This window comes from Trachemys scripta, chromosome 1 (assembly GCF_013100865.1).
Source record: "Trachemys scripta elegans isolate TJP31775 chromosome 1, CAS_Tse_1.0, whole genome shotgun sequence".
Classification (NCBI taxonomy): Eukaryota; Metazoa; Chordata; order Testudines; family Emydidae; genus Trachemys; species Trachemys scripta.
This window is the reverse complement of record NC_048298.1, coordinates 337,962,633-337,977,555: the sequence shown is the minus strand read 5'-3', so window position 1 is coordinate 337,977,555 and position 14,923 is coordinate 337,962,633. Positions and strand designations below refer to the sequence as shown.

The 14,923-nt window shown below is 57.7% G+C and overlaps 1 protein-coding gene across 6 annotated transcripts in view; it reads right to left on the bottom strand.

Annotated features, from left to right (window-relative positions):
• Positions 1-2,400: 2,400 nt before the first annotated feature.
• PGAP2 (post-GPI attachment to proteins 2) overlaps positions 2,401-14,923 on the bottom strand; it is a 37,442-nt gene continuing 24,919 nt past the window's right edge. For all 6 annotated transcript variants that reach the window (XM_034759273.1, XM_034759276.1, XM_034759275.1 and 3 more), the window contains 2 exons: positions 7,367-7,475; positions 2,401-6,901 (listed from right to left, as the gene is read on the bottom strand). In XM_034759273.1, coding sequence (XP_034615164.1) covers positions 6,771-6,901; positions 7,367-7,475 — 240 coding nt within the window. In that variant the 3' untranslated portion in view covers positions 2,401-6,770. The remainder of the gene's footprint in view (positions 6,902-7,366; positions 7,476-14,923) is intronic.

Below are 14,923 nucleotides of genomic sequence, written 5' to 3'. Positions count from 1 at the left end.
CCTAGCACAGTGGGGCCTTGGGTGGCGTAATGCAGAGAAATAGCAGGGATGTGAAAGCCAACGGTGCCTGTCTACACTAGCGCTCCCACTTTTGCTATCCCAGTGGAGGAAAGGCCTGAGGGCAGAATTTGGCCTCATGAACATCTGAATATAGACTTCAGGCATCAGCCCAGGAGGGCAGTGACAGAACAGAACGCTTTCCCGTTTGATTTGATAGCTCGGAGACACGGGGGGTATGTCTACATGGCAAGTAAAAACCCACAGAACTGAACCTCCGAGCCCAAGTCTAGGAGTGAGGCTCATGCGAACGCACTAAAAATAGCCGCATAGACACTGGGGCTTGGGCTGGAGCCGGGGCTCTGAACCTGGGAGTGGGATGAGCTTCACAGCCCGTGATCCAGCCCCAAAGGCCCGCACAGCTGTTTTTAGCACTGTAACGTGAGACCCACAAGCCGGAAGCTGTAGACCTGGGTTCAGACTGGCTGCCGCGGGTTTCTGCTCACTGTGGAGATGTACGCTCCGTACCTCCCGAACTACGGCGTACTGCTCGCTCTCAGTGGAGATGGCTAGTTCAGGGATAGAACCAGCCAGAACCACAAACAGGGTGTGCTCCGAGCAGGTAACTTAGGTGCTTGCTACCTACAGCAGCGGTTTTCAACCTTTTTTCATTTGCGGAGCCTTAACAAATTTCGAATGGAGGTGCGGACCCCTTTGGAAATCTCAGACACAGTCTGCAGCCCCCCAGGCGTCCACGGACCACAGAGTCAGTCTGGGGATGTTCACAATGCCGTATAAGTCATGCATGCCTGGGCAGGCTCTGACCGGAGCAGAGCTGGCTGGGAAAACTCTTTCCCAGCCCCTGACAATTTTCAAGATATTGAAAAATTTTCCCACTTGGATTCAGGAGAAAAAGTCAAAATCTGGAAAGTGCTGACAAGCTGGAAATCTAAAAACTTCATTTCAAAAGGTTTCCCCGTGATTGAACAGATCTATTTACTAGAACTAGCTTAACTGTCAAAACAAAAAGTCATTTTGAGCCTGAAAACGGCAATTTGTCATTTCAAAAATGTCCAAAGGAAACATTTTGACAATTTCAAAACTTTGACTTTTTTTTTAGTTGGAAAATTCATCAAAACTGAGGCAAAACTGCAAACAAGTTTCGGTTCTGACAAAGTGGCATCCCTTCCCTCCCCCCGCCAAAGGAAAAAGCCTCATTCAGTGAGGGGGATTATGGGTAGGATCTCCAGGATCTAGATTTTAGCAAGGATTTTGGAAAGTGACTCGTGGTTCTGAGTGTCCGACTGGGGATAGCTCAAGGGGGCCGGCTATCAAAAGATCAGTTTTGAAGATCTGAGTCCACACGGGCCATTCATAAGCCACACTGCTCACGGATCACCACAGCGCACGGATGGCCCAGCACTTGGAGGGAGGTTTTTCCCTGGACGCGTTGAGGCGTGGATCTGGGGGCGCCAGCGCCAGGCTGAGATAGGTGTGGTGGACGTTCCATAGGACGAGATGGAACAGATTCTGGTCTTGGTTACATCAGTGCATGACTGGGCCAGGAGGGTCACAGGAGATACCTGCTACCTGTCTGGGCCGAGCAGACTCTCTCTGCAAGCTGCCGGCTTGGAGAGTGGAAACTGGTCAGTGAATCAAACCCGCGAGATGTCACAGGACGATGATGTTAGACTGGCCCCACCCAAACTGACAAGTTTTATCAAGTGGAAACCAGGCAATTCCTGGAAAATTTCTTGCATCTTAGGGCAGTGAAGTCTAGTAGTTAGAACCAGGGCTCCTGGCTCTGCCATTAAGTGACTCTGGGCAAACCACCGAAACTTGCTGGGCCTCCATTTCCTGAAATGCAAAACAGGGATCGAGCTTATTTATTCTGCAGGGAGAACAAAGCTGACCTGTTGGACTGGAGTAGGGAGAAAACACACGGAGGAATAGCCAGCCCAAGGCAGTGCAGAAAAAGGGACCAGGTCATGCTTCAGCAACCCCTCAAGGAAATGTCTGAGTGAAGAGGAACTGGAAGTTATGCCCTGGCCTCTGCTGTCAAGGTGCTGAGAATGAGCAACACTGAATGCCTTGCAAGGGGTTTCCCTCCAGTATTCTCAGCCTTTCCTTCCATCTTGTTCCCTAGCTTATTTATCATGCCTGCCACCATAGTACCCAGGGCTTTGATTCTACGGGTCATGGGCCATACACTCGGGATGCAGTTGACCCGGTAATATTTGCCTCACTGAGAGATTTAGCAGGCAAAATTATTCATGTTTGTAAAGCACTTGGAGATGACAGATCCATCGGGGAAAGGTCCCTGCACGCCCCCAAAGGAAGATGGGAACATGAGCCCAGGGGCAGGACTGGGCGGGTGGGAGGAGCCAAGAACATTGAAATAAATTGACAAAAATACTCAGCATTTTATTTCATCCTCCAAACCAATGAAAATATACATCCGGCAGTACCATGGCACAGAGTGTGTGTGATCCCCACCCCAGTAGAATACAGGGTGATGGCATACAGTAACGGATGGTGCGCACGGCGGATTCCACTTGCAAGCAGCAGCGGCTGGCGAGAGAGGGCCGCGCCGGCAGCTCCAAAATGCCCAGGAAAATCAGGAAGAGAGATTGCGACGATTAAAGCCAAAGAACCGAGCAGACTTTATCCCAGCCCCAACCAGCCCTCACAGCCCAAGGCAGGTTGGGACACTCCTGGGAATGTTGCTTGGACATTCTTGTGCTTGCTGCTCTCAAACACTGCGCTGGTCAGAGGGGGAAGGGGGGGGGGGGGGGGCTGACTTCTCCCCGATGAGTGACTGGGAGTCACCTGTAGGTTGCAGCTGATCTCCCCAGCAGGGCTCTGAAAGGGCGCTTGGCAGAGAGCAGAGGTAGGTGCCCCCTCAGATCTGCGAGAGGATAACCTGGCCTTTCCTCACAGACCAGTCCCGGCTGTCTGATGGACCAGAGCTGCATTCCACCAGCGCTAGGAGCAGGAAAAGCGCCAGCTGAAGGCACCCAGCATCTCCTGACCTTCCCAGCTGGCTCCTAGACCATCCCGCATGTTCTGCTGGGGAGGGCCCAGGATGGCCTCTGCCTGGTTGCAGACACATCACCCAGGGTCCTTCCCTATTTCGGATGCCCTGTAACCCTGCCACGGGGCCTGTTCTCCGTACTCCACTCCCCCCCAACTCCATGCCAAAGAAAAAGGAGAATTCACAAGCACGGGAAGTGTTTCTAAGTAGAGTTTCCCACCTGCCGTTACTTATCAGCTGTGTCCCAAGGAGGCAGCTATCGCTGGATGATTGAATGGCCGTGTTCTGTTCTGGCTTTGGCCAAAGGGTCTTGGCTCGTAGGACCCTGCTAGCTCTGCTCCGCCAGACATCCTGGGATGGGTTTATCCACCTCCCTGGCGAACCCCCTTGGGGCAGGCTCCTGTCATCTCGGTGAGTCTGCCCACCGGGCTCACCCCTCACCCACCCCACACGCGGCCATGTCAATGACTTGGCAGCCATTCCATCCCTTGCCCCTCCCCCTTCTGCTCCCGGCCCTGGCTTCCTCTCCCCTTCACAACACAGGCAGGCTTCCTGCTCCACCCTTCAATCCTCACAAGGCCTAAACCTACCCTCTGAGCCTTGCCCACTCCCTCTGTATCCTTCTCCCGGGTATTCCAGTGCCTTTCCCAGGCTGTCCCCCTCAGGCCTGGGAGCCCCTCCACGTGCCAGCCCTCCGCCCCATCCTGGCTCCCAACACATTTCTGACACGAAGGTCATTGGTGTTAATTCACCAGGCGATTAATCTTCTGCTTTGCTGCTGCGGGACGGCCGGGCAGCCGGTGCTCTGTATCCGAAGCACAGGGTCTGTTTAGGTTGGATGCAGAGTTCTTATGTTTTGGACAGCACCAGGCCATCGGCTCCCAAGAAGCCAACCAGCGATGGTGGACTCTACTCCAGCTCAGGGCAGTGGCTGGCAGAAAGGGCCAGGCTACGGGACACGGGGCCTTTAGGTGCTCAGACACTGCAGTGATGAGATTGGTAGGAATATCTATATCGTACGTAACAGCTCTCGGTCCCTGGTCTGAGTCTGGCCCAGGCTGGTTGGGACTGAACATCACTGGTAGCCAATGGCTCTTTGGTGGGGCTCAGTGCAGATCTCCACACCACAAAATCCACCACACCACGCGCCCTTATTCAGAGACAGCAGACTAGGCCCAGAGCCCAAACTCCCTCGGAGGGGGTCACCTGCAGGTCAGGGCCGAGGCACGTTGGCAGAGCAAGGGAGGGAGCAGGCCCTGGCATTGCTTGGCTTGGACCCCGGCTCGGGCGAGCAGGAGCATCTGGTCCCTGGGGCTCTCACTCCAGCCGCACTAAATTCACACCCGCCAAAGGAGTCAGAGCGACGCTACCCACAGCCTTTGCCGCCGGCACTGAGCCTGGGTCTGATGCAGCTGGGGAGATGGAACCGCCAGAATCTCCCAACTGGCCCTTGCCTGCCCATGGGGCACCTGCACTGAAATGGATACGACCTGGGATCTGGGACTGCCCCCTCGCCCCAAACCACGTGGAAACCTGCCTGGTAGCATCACTCAACAGCCCCACGAAACGCCACCGCTGCCTGGAGGCGGGCGCGCTAATGGAGGTGGAGCACTGCTCTACTCAACCCACCGGGAGAGACTTTGGGGCGGTCTCATAAGACAGGGGCTTGCCCGCGAAGGGTGGGCTCTCGTAGGTGCTGCCGGGGTGATGCGCTGTGCTTCCAACCCTCCAAAATAAGACCCTGTCCTCCGCGAAATCCAGGAAGCTACAGCAGTGCCCCTCCAGCTCCCCATCGCTGATACTGTGCAAATCAGGAGCCGCTCCACTGAAGCCAGTGCAGCTACCCCGGTGTAGCAGGGAGACTACGGCCCTGTATATCCTGGGATTACAGCTCCTCTTCCAAGCAGCCAGACGAGCTGCAGTGACCCAGGCAAGGATGGGACCCAGCTGTGCACAAGGAGACCAGTGACGATCCTGGGAGGGTGGTCGAGGAGATACCCGTCTGGCTGGGCTGGGCTGGACTGGGCTGGGCTTTGCTCCTTCCCCCCTGGCTTCACCCTCTGTGGTCGTGCCTGGTCAGCTGGAGGCACCGCGTTGCCGAGAGAGGGGCCCAACCTGGAGCCCCACATCCCAACGGCACAAGTTTGGATCCAGACCCGGTCTCTGCAGCTCAGACCTGCCTCAAGCACTTGCTCACGCTGACGGTTCCTAGGAGCCAAGGGGCAAGATTTCCAAGAGGAACTAGTGATTGGGGAGGGGCAGGGGGGACATCTTACTTTTTTGGGTGCTCAACCTGAGAGGCCTTAAAGGGAACATCTCTCAGAAGCCAGGTGCTCTGCATTTTGGGCTTCTGGCCCATTGAAGGTTGAGCCCCCTCCCCCGGCAGTCACTAGTCCCACCTGTGATGGGGGCATATCCCCCCCCATCCTTGGCCGCCCCAGGAATTGCTCAGGCTCTCTTAGTGTCCACTCTGTATAATTTATTCAAGTCCCCTCCACCAACACCCCCCCACCCCGCCTAAGCTCTACGACTCTCTTGCCTTCAGCCCCTGTTCGGCAGGGCCCCGGGAGGAAATCAGATCTTTCTTCCTTGGGATCTCCTTCAATCTAGGCACAGCTCTAGCCCCGTCTCCTGCCACCCCAACACGGCCTCCCTGCCTGTTATCCAAGTAATTGCCTATCTCAGCCCGCCTCCCAACCTGATTAGCTAATCCCTCCCTACCTCCTCAATTAGTGGTCACACTGGAAACGATCAGAGTGTTGGCCCATGTGTCGGGCCTCAGCTCTGTCACAGCACCTTTGGAGGCCTTGGCCAGGGATTGTGCAGGGTGAACAAAGCCGACCCTGTTGGACTGGAGGGGGGAGAAAACAAACGGAGGAATAGCCAGCCCAAGGCAGTGCAGAAAAAGGGGCCAGGTCATGCTTCAGCAACCCCTCAAGGAGATGTCTGAGTGAAGGGGAACTGGAAGTTATGCCCTGGCCTCTGCTATCAAGGTGCTGAGAATGAGCAACACTGAATTCCTTGCAAGGGGTTTTCCTCCAGTATTCTCAGCCTTTCCTTCCATCTTGTTCCCTTGAAAGGGAATACCGGGAAGCGCAAGTGGGGGTCAGGAGCTCAGCGGAGACCTTCCCTCTGGAGAACTCCTGTTCCAATCCCAGGGCCACAGCAAGGAATGTCCACTGTCAATCAGCACACGACTGTTACCCGTGGTGGTTCCTGCCGAGAGTCTGGGGCTGCGGCCAGAGCCCTGGTGAGGCAGCAGGTGCGGGAAAGGTGCTGTGCTGAGCCGGGTGGGGCAGTAAAGAAGATCCGATCCCTGCATCAGTCGGCCTTGCAGAAGGAGGATTCCTAGCCACACAGACCAACATCTTCCCCCGTCGACTCACCTGGGTCCTGCCCCCTCGGCTCCCACTCACTGCTCCTGTCCTGGCACTTGAGAGGAATGACAGATCCATGGAGAGGCTGCAGTGTTATTTGTGCGTAATCATCCCATTCCCCTACAATCCCCACCCTCCGGTATTTTTGGAGGCATTTTTAACAGGATCCTGGCTGCAGCAGCGCAAGCACAGGGAGGTCCTGGCGATGTCTCAATGAAGGACGCTTTTGGTTTCCTCTCGAGGCACATCACGGCCCTCCCTGCCCAGCGTCGCTCCCAGGAGCCGGTAGCTCATCTGGCCCCAACACTCGCACCAACTGCAGGACTCCAGAGGCCGTCGGCAGCACGGGCAACGAGGCCACCCTAGAAACGTTTGTCTTCTGGCTGGGAGCTGACCACCAGCTCTTTGTTGCCGAAGTCCCACCAGGCGGTCATGTGGAAAGCCATGTTGGAAAGGACGACCAGGTACTCCAGGAAAGCGAAGATGGTATAGGCTAGGAGAGAAAGGGAGGAAACCCATCAGGTTAATGGAGGAAATGGGGCAGAGGAAAGGGAAGACCTGTGAATGCGAGCGACACCACGTCTCTCTCAATGTATTAACCGAGCCTATGGCACTACGTGGACTGAAGCCCATTCCAGCCCAGCCCGGCGGGGTAGGACAGGAAGCCGTTACTTTCTGACGGCCAGTCTCTGATGGCGGATCTCTGTCCATAATCTAGCAGGCGTGCGTCTCCAGCACCACACCCACTGCAAAACCCAGCAATGCTGGCAGCCTTCCCAGAAAGCCAAGGCCTGAGTGGGAGCTGGAGGAGTCTGACTGTATCCAGAAGGGGTCAGCAGGCGGGGGCAGACGCACGCTAGCAGGGAAGCGAAGGGAAACCGGCCCCTGCTGCGTCTCTCTTTGATTCAGGAGAAGGTTGTGATACGGGGCCCAGCAGCTGGGTCCTCAGGGACCTTACCTCCGGCCTCGCAGTACCAGTTGTGGTGGAAGTAGACGCACACGGCCAAGGAGAACGTGACGAGGTTAAAGAGAAAGAGTAGCAGCTTCCACTTGTAGGACTTGCGCTCCTGGAAGAGACCAGCAGGACAAGGTCTGACCCCCAGAAGCTGGGTTAGAGGAGTAGCCCCCTCCCCTTCCCATCCCACTCCCAGGAGTCTCAGCAGAGACCTTCCACACCCTTCTGAGAGGCCACGGCCTGGACCTCCCAGCCCTGAGCCCGCAGAGGCGAGGTCCTGAGCCCCTGGAAATGGTCCGCGCCGCACGGTTCACACGGCAACCCCCCCACGGCCTCTCGGCAGAGCCCAGGCATGACAGCGCGGCTGGCACCCATTAGAACAGCGCCCCCACGTGGTGGCGACTAAGCTCCCATAAATGGCACAGAAAGCTGCCCGCACAAACAAGCAGAGCCACCCCCCTCGGCGCTGTGGCCCTGCTAATTCTCTGCCCTCTTCTCCAGCTGTGCACCCCTAGACTCTTGTAACAGTCACCATCCTACCCGGCAAGGATGGAGCCAACGCCACCGACCAATTATCCTGCTGCCTTACAATGTACAATAAATACGATTTTCGAATAGGTGAAGATCAATTTTTTCCTGTGCTGCTCTGCCGGGAGCTGGAGCGCAGGGCTCTGTTTCACCTGCGATCGCTGATCCAGAAAGAGGGGCACTCTAGCAGCGAGCTAGGGTTAACACCAGCTCTGACACTGGCACATCGTGTAGCCTCGGGGAAGTCATTTAACCTCCCCGTGAAGTGGATATAATACTTATTTAATCAATGGGTGGGTGCGTGTCTATGTGCAGGTCATTGGCCTCTGCAGGAAGGAATCAGGCTGCTCAACCGTGTATCATAGGCCCTATACTGCCAACAGCTAAAATCGATTCTCCATTAGCTCCAGGGGTTGGTGCCTGTGCTTTTGGAGGGAGAGTTTGCGTGCCCCCGTGAAGTCGTGTGCCCACAGCATGCCTTGCGGTGAGGAGTGGAAATCCTGCGGGAGGTGCCCATGGATGTTACAATGCTCCCCCCCTGCTCCCACTTTGGTTACCAGCGCCCCCACTGCTGGAGCCTACCCCGCTGCAGGCGGCCCGGCTCCCTCGGCACTGAGCCCCAGCCAAGGTGCAGTGGGTTCACCAGAAGAAAGCAGGCTGCTGCGGCAGCTCCTCCCCCGGAGCCGTGCCCCGCGTGCTTGCCACTGGGTAGGGGAGGAGGGGGAGGAAACCACACCAAGGAGCAGCGCTGGGGCGGGTGCAGAACCGAAGGCATTTCACAAGCAGCACAAAGCGCCGGGGCGGGCTCCTCCTTCCCACCCCTGAGGAAGGGGTGGGGCCATGGCTGCTCCATAGGGGGTCTGCATCCCCCGAGGCACACATGCAGAATCTCCGGGGAGGGGGGGGTCACAGCCTGACTGCTCCGGGGCCCTCTAGCTCCACTGATAGCTCCACTGGTAGCCTGCAGACCCAAGTAACTGGCCACGTTCCCAGAACACAGGGGTGCCAGGCTCTGAAAGGTGCAGCCATGGGAAACGTGGGCAAGCGGGAGCAGCCCCAAAGTCCATCCTGGCCTCGCCAGTGTCAGCCCCAGACACCTCAGAGAGCCACGGACCTGCCTGTCCGCAGGGCACCTCTCAACCCCCCAAGAGGTGGAGGTGAGTTTAAGCCTGAAGCAGCCAGGTCAGGGGAACACTGCCTCTCCTTGGGCAGTGAGAACTCCCCGCCCCACCCCACCCCACATTTCCCCCCTTCCCCCCCCCCCCCCCCCCCCCCCCCCCCCCAAGATCTAGCAGTAGCTCTCTCCTCCCTCTCATGCTGCCCACAGCCAACCGGGGGACGCAGACCCAAGACACTGGGCAAAGGAAACAGGAGTCATGTCATATATGGAGATATACCTATCTCATAGAGCTGGAAGGGACCTTGAAAGGTCATTGAGTCCAGCCCCCTGCCTTCACTAGCAGGACCAAGTACTGATTTTGCCCCAGATCCCTAAGTGGCCCCCTCAAGAATTGAACTCACAACCCTGGGTTTAGCAGGCCAATGCTCAAACCACTGAGCTATCCCTCCCCTGAAGACATCACTTCAGCCTGCCCGCCCCCCGTAGCGCGGCTTTCCTGGCTCAGCCTTGCTGATGGACGAAGGCACGCCAGCAGCACGCAGGCCGGGCGGGGCATGGGATGGAGTCGGACTGGGCGCCGAGGAGGGGGCTGCTCGCACCTTTCAGAACCTGCCTCTGGACAGCCGTCACCGTGGGGGCCGGGGGGGGCAGCGAGAGAGACCAGGCCGGCCAGGAAGCCGGTATCAGGGCAGTCGGAAAGGGGACACACACCGGAGCCACAGCTGCATTTTATTCCAGCTTCTCAGCAGTGGGAGGGGATTTTCCTCCTTTCTGAGGTTTCCAGCACGGCAGAAACTCCAAGCCATGGGGCCTGCTGAGAAGTAGGAACATTCAAATCACAGCATCAGAGTTTCCATGACCCCACCGAAAGCGCGGTAGGTGCTGCCAGCCGCTCTCAACACACAAACAGGTGACGCCGGGGAGAAAAACCCCCAGAGGAAGGATGGGCTTGTGGTTAATGCACCGGCTGGGGACTCAGGGGACCTGCGTTCAACCCCCTGCTCTGCCACAGACTTCCGGCGTGACTTTTGGCCTGTCACATTCTCTCTCAGTGACCCAGCTACTTAACGATTGTTCCTGGCCTCTCCCCTCTATTCAGACTGCTGGGGCTGTCTCTGACCGGTTCCCCATCGCTCTAGGGGAGGCTAAGGTGTCACTAATTCTTGCATCATCCCCCCTGTGTAGTGTCCTGGTTTTACTAGACAAAAGAATCATGTGAAAGATACTGGGACAAATATAAGCGCCGCTAGAGCAGGGCTGAACCAGACTCTACTTCCTTGGCCCTCCCGTGAGTCCTTCCAAGAACGGAAGGCCCTCTGGGAGAAGTTCCGGAGCTTACCTAAGGCAGGTGGCAGAAATCCAGGTTGCCCCACTCTGGCTGGTGCCCATCCCTACCAGTAGGTCGCACTACTTCCCAGCCCCATACTCCACATCTGCTTGGTCCCCCCTCACCCCACGCCCAAGCCTGCTACTCGGGGGCGGAAGATGCTCTGAAATGGGGCTCAGGCTGCTCCCCATCATTGGGAACAAGAGCGCTTCCTCCCCCCCCCGAGGAATCCCCAAATTCCCCCAAATCCGGGCCTATGGCAGGAGGATACATTCCCCTAGTGCAGAGGTGGGCAAAGTACAGCCTGCGGGACTGTCCTGCCCGGCCTCTGAGTCCCCAGCCCCTCCCCTGCAGCCATGCCACCGTGCGGGCAGTGCTCTGGGCGGTTGGGCTGCGTGCACATGCAGGGCAATGCGGCGGTGTGTCTGGCTCTGGCTGGGAGGCGCGGCTCCAGACATGCTGCTCTGAGTGGCATGATAAGGGGGCCGGAGCTGGGGGGTTGGATATGGGGCAGGGAGTCCTGGGGGGCAGTCAGGGGACAGGGAGCGGTTGGATGGGGCAGAGGTTCGGGCGGGGGCAGGGAACTGGGGGGCTTGGATAGGGGGTGGGGTCCCAGGGGCCTGGCAGGGGGCAGGGGTGTGGATGGGGTCGGGGCAGTCAGGGGACAGGGAGCAGGGGGCGGGTTGGATGGGGCAGAGGTTTGGGGGGGAACGGGGGATTGAATAGGGTGGGGGGGCTGTCAGGGGGCGGGGGTGTGGCTAGGGGTCAGGGCAGTTAGGGGACAGGGAGCGGGGGGGTTGGATGGGAGTGGGGTCCGGGGGGGGTTGGGGGCGGGAGGGAGCGGTCAGGGGACAAGGAGTGGGGGGGTTGGATGAGTGGGGAGTTCTGAGGGGGGCAGTCAGGGGGCGGCGAGTGGGAGGGGTCAGGTAGGGGGTGGGGACCAGGCTGTTTGGGAAGCACAGCCTTCCCTATCCGGCTCTCCATACAGTTGCGCACCCCGATGCCCTTGGGCCAAAAAGTTTGCCCCCCCCCCGCCCTAGCGGCAGAGCTCCCAGCAGCAGGGCTGGGGGGGAGGATGGGAGTTCATTTGAAATGAACTGTCGCAGAACAGGGGGTGGGGCCGGATCGCCTGAGTGCCAGGGCCACATGTGAAATAACAATGAGCCCTACAGGCAGCAAGCTATTACGTAAAACTTCACACAGGAAAAAGCGGCTCACAAACCACCTTGTTTTCATACAGGCCCCTCTGGCAGCGGAAACGTGACTTGTCTGTAGGCTAGCAGCAAGAACAAACAACTGAGGGCTCATTAATTCAGCAGCAGCTCGCAGCCCTTTGATCCCAAGCCCTGCAGCCTCTGCACTGCACAGGGACGGTGGCTCCACCCTTCCGCCCAGCAGAACCCAAATCTTTCCCCTTTGGGGATTTCTGCTTCTCAAGGCACGACACCGCTCAGAGCTAAAGGCCAGAGCTTAGACCTAAAAGGCCACTTGGTCTGTACCAAGGATGGGGGATGCTTCAGCGCTTGATCTCACAACAGCCGGGGAAAGAAGCACCAGCTGAGAAGTTTCTCTGGCCAGCAGAAGTTTCCATCACTGGGGCTTTAGCCAGGTGACTTCGCTAACTCTGCAGCTAGGTCAGATCAAATCTGGTCGGTACTTGGACGAGGGGCCCCCAAGAAATGCTTGGGTGCAGCAGGAAACGGTGACTATGAGTCAAGGGGTCTCCAAGTAACAAACCAGCCCCCAGCAGAGGGGAGGAAAGACCCGTGGCTGGCTGGAGAGGCCATTTTCCCAGAGGAGATATACACCCAGAATCCCGACCACCCTGCTGCCATTAAAGATCCCGGTGCATTTCCTGTAAGAGTTGGCAGCTTAGCTCCAACGTCCTGGTCAAACAGCAGTCAGGCGATTCCATTCCGCCTCCCTACATTTCCTCCGTCGTTTCAATTAGACAAGTTAGCCTGCACTTCCCGTCCTATAGCCTGCCGTGTAGCATCGCCACGTCCCACCCCAGAAGCAGCTGCATTCTAGTGGGCGGGCAAAGGTGGCCCCAATCCCTGCCTACACAGTCTGCGAAGCATTTAAGGATCTTTCTGGATGACAGGTGCATTTACTCCGACAGGAGGTACAAACTTCTTCCTCTACCTTGTAGAGACCTCACAGCATTCAGTCATTTGAATACCCCCACGAGAGCCGCTACGGACTGTAACAACGTCACACGCGGGCTCCTGAATCCCAGTGCTGGAGCTCAGCCAGCGGACACTCTTGCGGGCCGCCCGTCACTGACAGCTGGCATTGGGCACCATGCTGCTGAACGGCCCTGGGCTGGTCCAGACCAGCCTCGGCATTAGCAAATAACTCTGCCTTGGGCAGCGCCATTGTAATTATCTGCTTGCTTCTGGGAGCCTGGCTCGGGCTGGGCCCAGCTCCGAGACTCACCATGTTTTCCGGGGGGGTGGGAGCGTGGAATCTGACTCAGATCCCTGGGACAGGGTCATTGTAGTGCAGTTGGGTGTCACTAGATGCATAGAAGCAATTTGGGAAGGATGGATGGTCTTTTGGTTATCATGAGATCTAGGTTCAAGCCTTGGCTCTGGACAAGTCCCTAAGGGTCTGTCTACACTGCATTGTACACCCAGGTCTGTGGGACCTGGGCTTGTGGACTAGGTGTGTCCAAGCCCATGCTTGAGCGTCCACACTGCACTGTAAACCCAGGTCTCACAGTTGTGCTAACGTCCACACCGCACTACTCGGAGTCGGGTCTGCAGCTCGGGCTGTGTCCACACTGCAAAGTGCCAAGGCTTGCACCCGAGTCAGAGCAGGACTTGGGCTTTGATCCACCCACGAGCAGGGTCCTAGGACTCGTTACTGCGCCACTGCGCACGTGCAGAATTTATGTTCCCTGCAGATTTCTTTGCTTTCCCGCAGAAAAATGACTTTCTGATGGTAAAGCAAAGGGAAGCCACAAGCGTGGTCATACGACCTTCCCCAGCAGTATGTTTTGGGTGCCCAGGGCAGCTGGCAGAGAGGTAAATCACCGTGGTGTATGGGGCAGGACTAGAGAAGATCTGGCTGGTGGCTCTTACCCTGCGCCAGGCTCAGCGGCTAGTCCCGGCTGGGCTGGAGAGGACGGAACTTCCTCTTCCCCTGCACGGCATCTGGGGCTGGTTCAGACCCATCCTGATTTCTCTCATGGCTGTAGGAAGCTCTGCAAACTCCCTCCACCCCTTGCGCTTCCTGCACCCGTCGCTCCTCAGCTGCAGGGGGAGGGATCCCTGTACAGGGAGCTGCTCCTCCATCCATCCAACCCCCTGTGCATCCAGACCCCCTCATATTCAGACCCTCCTGCCAAGCTTCACCCCCCCCGCACCAAGAACCCCCCCTCCAACGAGCCTCAACCAGCTGCGCATGGATTCCCACCCCACTGAGTCCCCCTCCCCCAGCATCTGGAACCTCCCACTGAATCCCCCACACCCAGACCCCCCTGCCGAGCTCTATCCCCCCCAGATCCCCCCCGCTGAATCCCAAACACTTTCACCTGCCCCCACCTCGCAGAGTCCTATTACTGTTGCACCGAGAACTCCCCGACAAGCCTCTGTGCATCCAGATCCCACCCCACACCCGGATCCCCCATGGAGCTGCCTGTACCCAGATTGCCCCACACAGAACCCTCTCAACCCACACCTGGATCCTCCCACACTAAGCCCCTCCACACTTGGATCCTGCCTTGCTAAGACTGCCTACCCGCACCTGACACAGAGGGGCAAGGCTCTGGGGTGTTTCTGGGCAGGCCCGGTCTTTGCGCTGTGTCAGGGTTGGGTGCAGCCTCACCGCTGAGTTTGTGTCTCCCACCTCTGTGCAGCCACCTCTCCCCAATGCCATGCTGGAGCTTCCACATTTATTTGCACATAAAATGTGCAGAATTATGCAGAATTTTATAATATTGTGCACAGAATTTTTAATTTTTTTGGCGCAGGATTTTTAATGTTTTGGCACAGAACGCCCTCAGGAGTAACTGGTGTCCTGAGTGCTTGCTGACCTGAGTCAGACTGAAGCGTGTGTGGACAGAAGTGGGGCTTGGGCTCAAACCTGGCTTAGCGTGCAGTGCAGGCATGCTCAGTCTGTCTTGGCCTCGCGTCCCCCATCAGTACACTGGCATCAGCAACCCAGGCGTTGTGAGGACACATTTGTTAATGCCCGCGAGGTGCGCAGACAACACAGGGACGGTGCAATATGGCCATGGAGGAATTTGGGTCTCTGGATCCCATGGGCCTGACCTCCTGTACCCACGTTCACTGCAGAAGGCCAAAGCGTTTGTTGACGAGCCGCGTAAGATCCTGCCCCGGACGCGCTTTGTAAAATAACCGCCAGCCCTCAGGCGCTCAGCGTCCTGGGGGCTGGTTTGTTATAGTCTGAGATGAGAGCTTTGCGCTCCGATCACACCCTGCCTGCTCCACTCCCCCCCGGCAGCTCTGATGCCGTCGCCTTGGGGGAACCGCTCCTCCGGGGATTTCGCTTGAGGAGCGGACAGGGACCCTGGCTGAGAGCACGGTCTAGAAGAGCGAGGGACAGAATGCGGACAGTG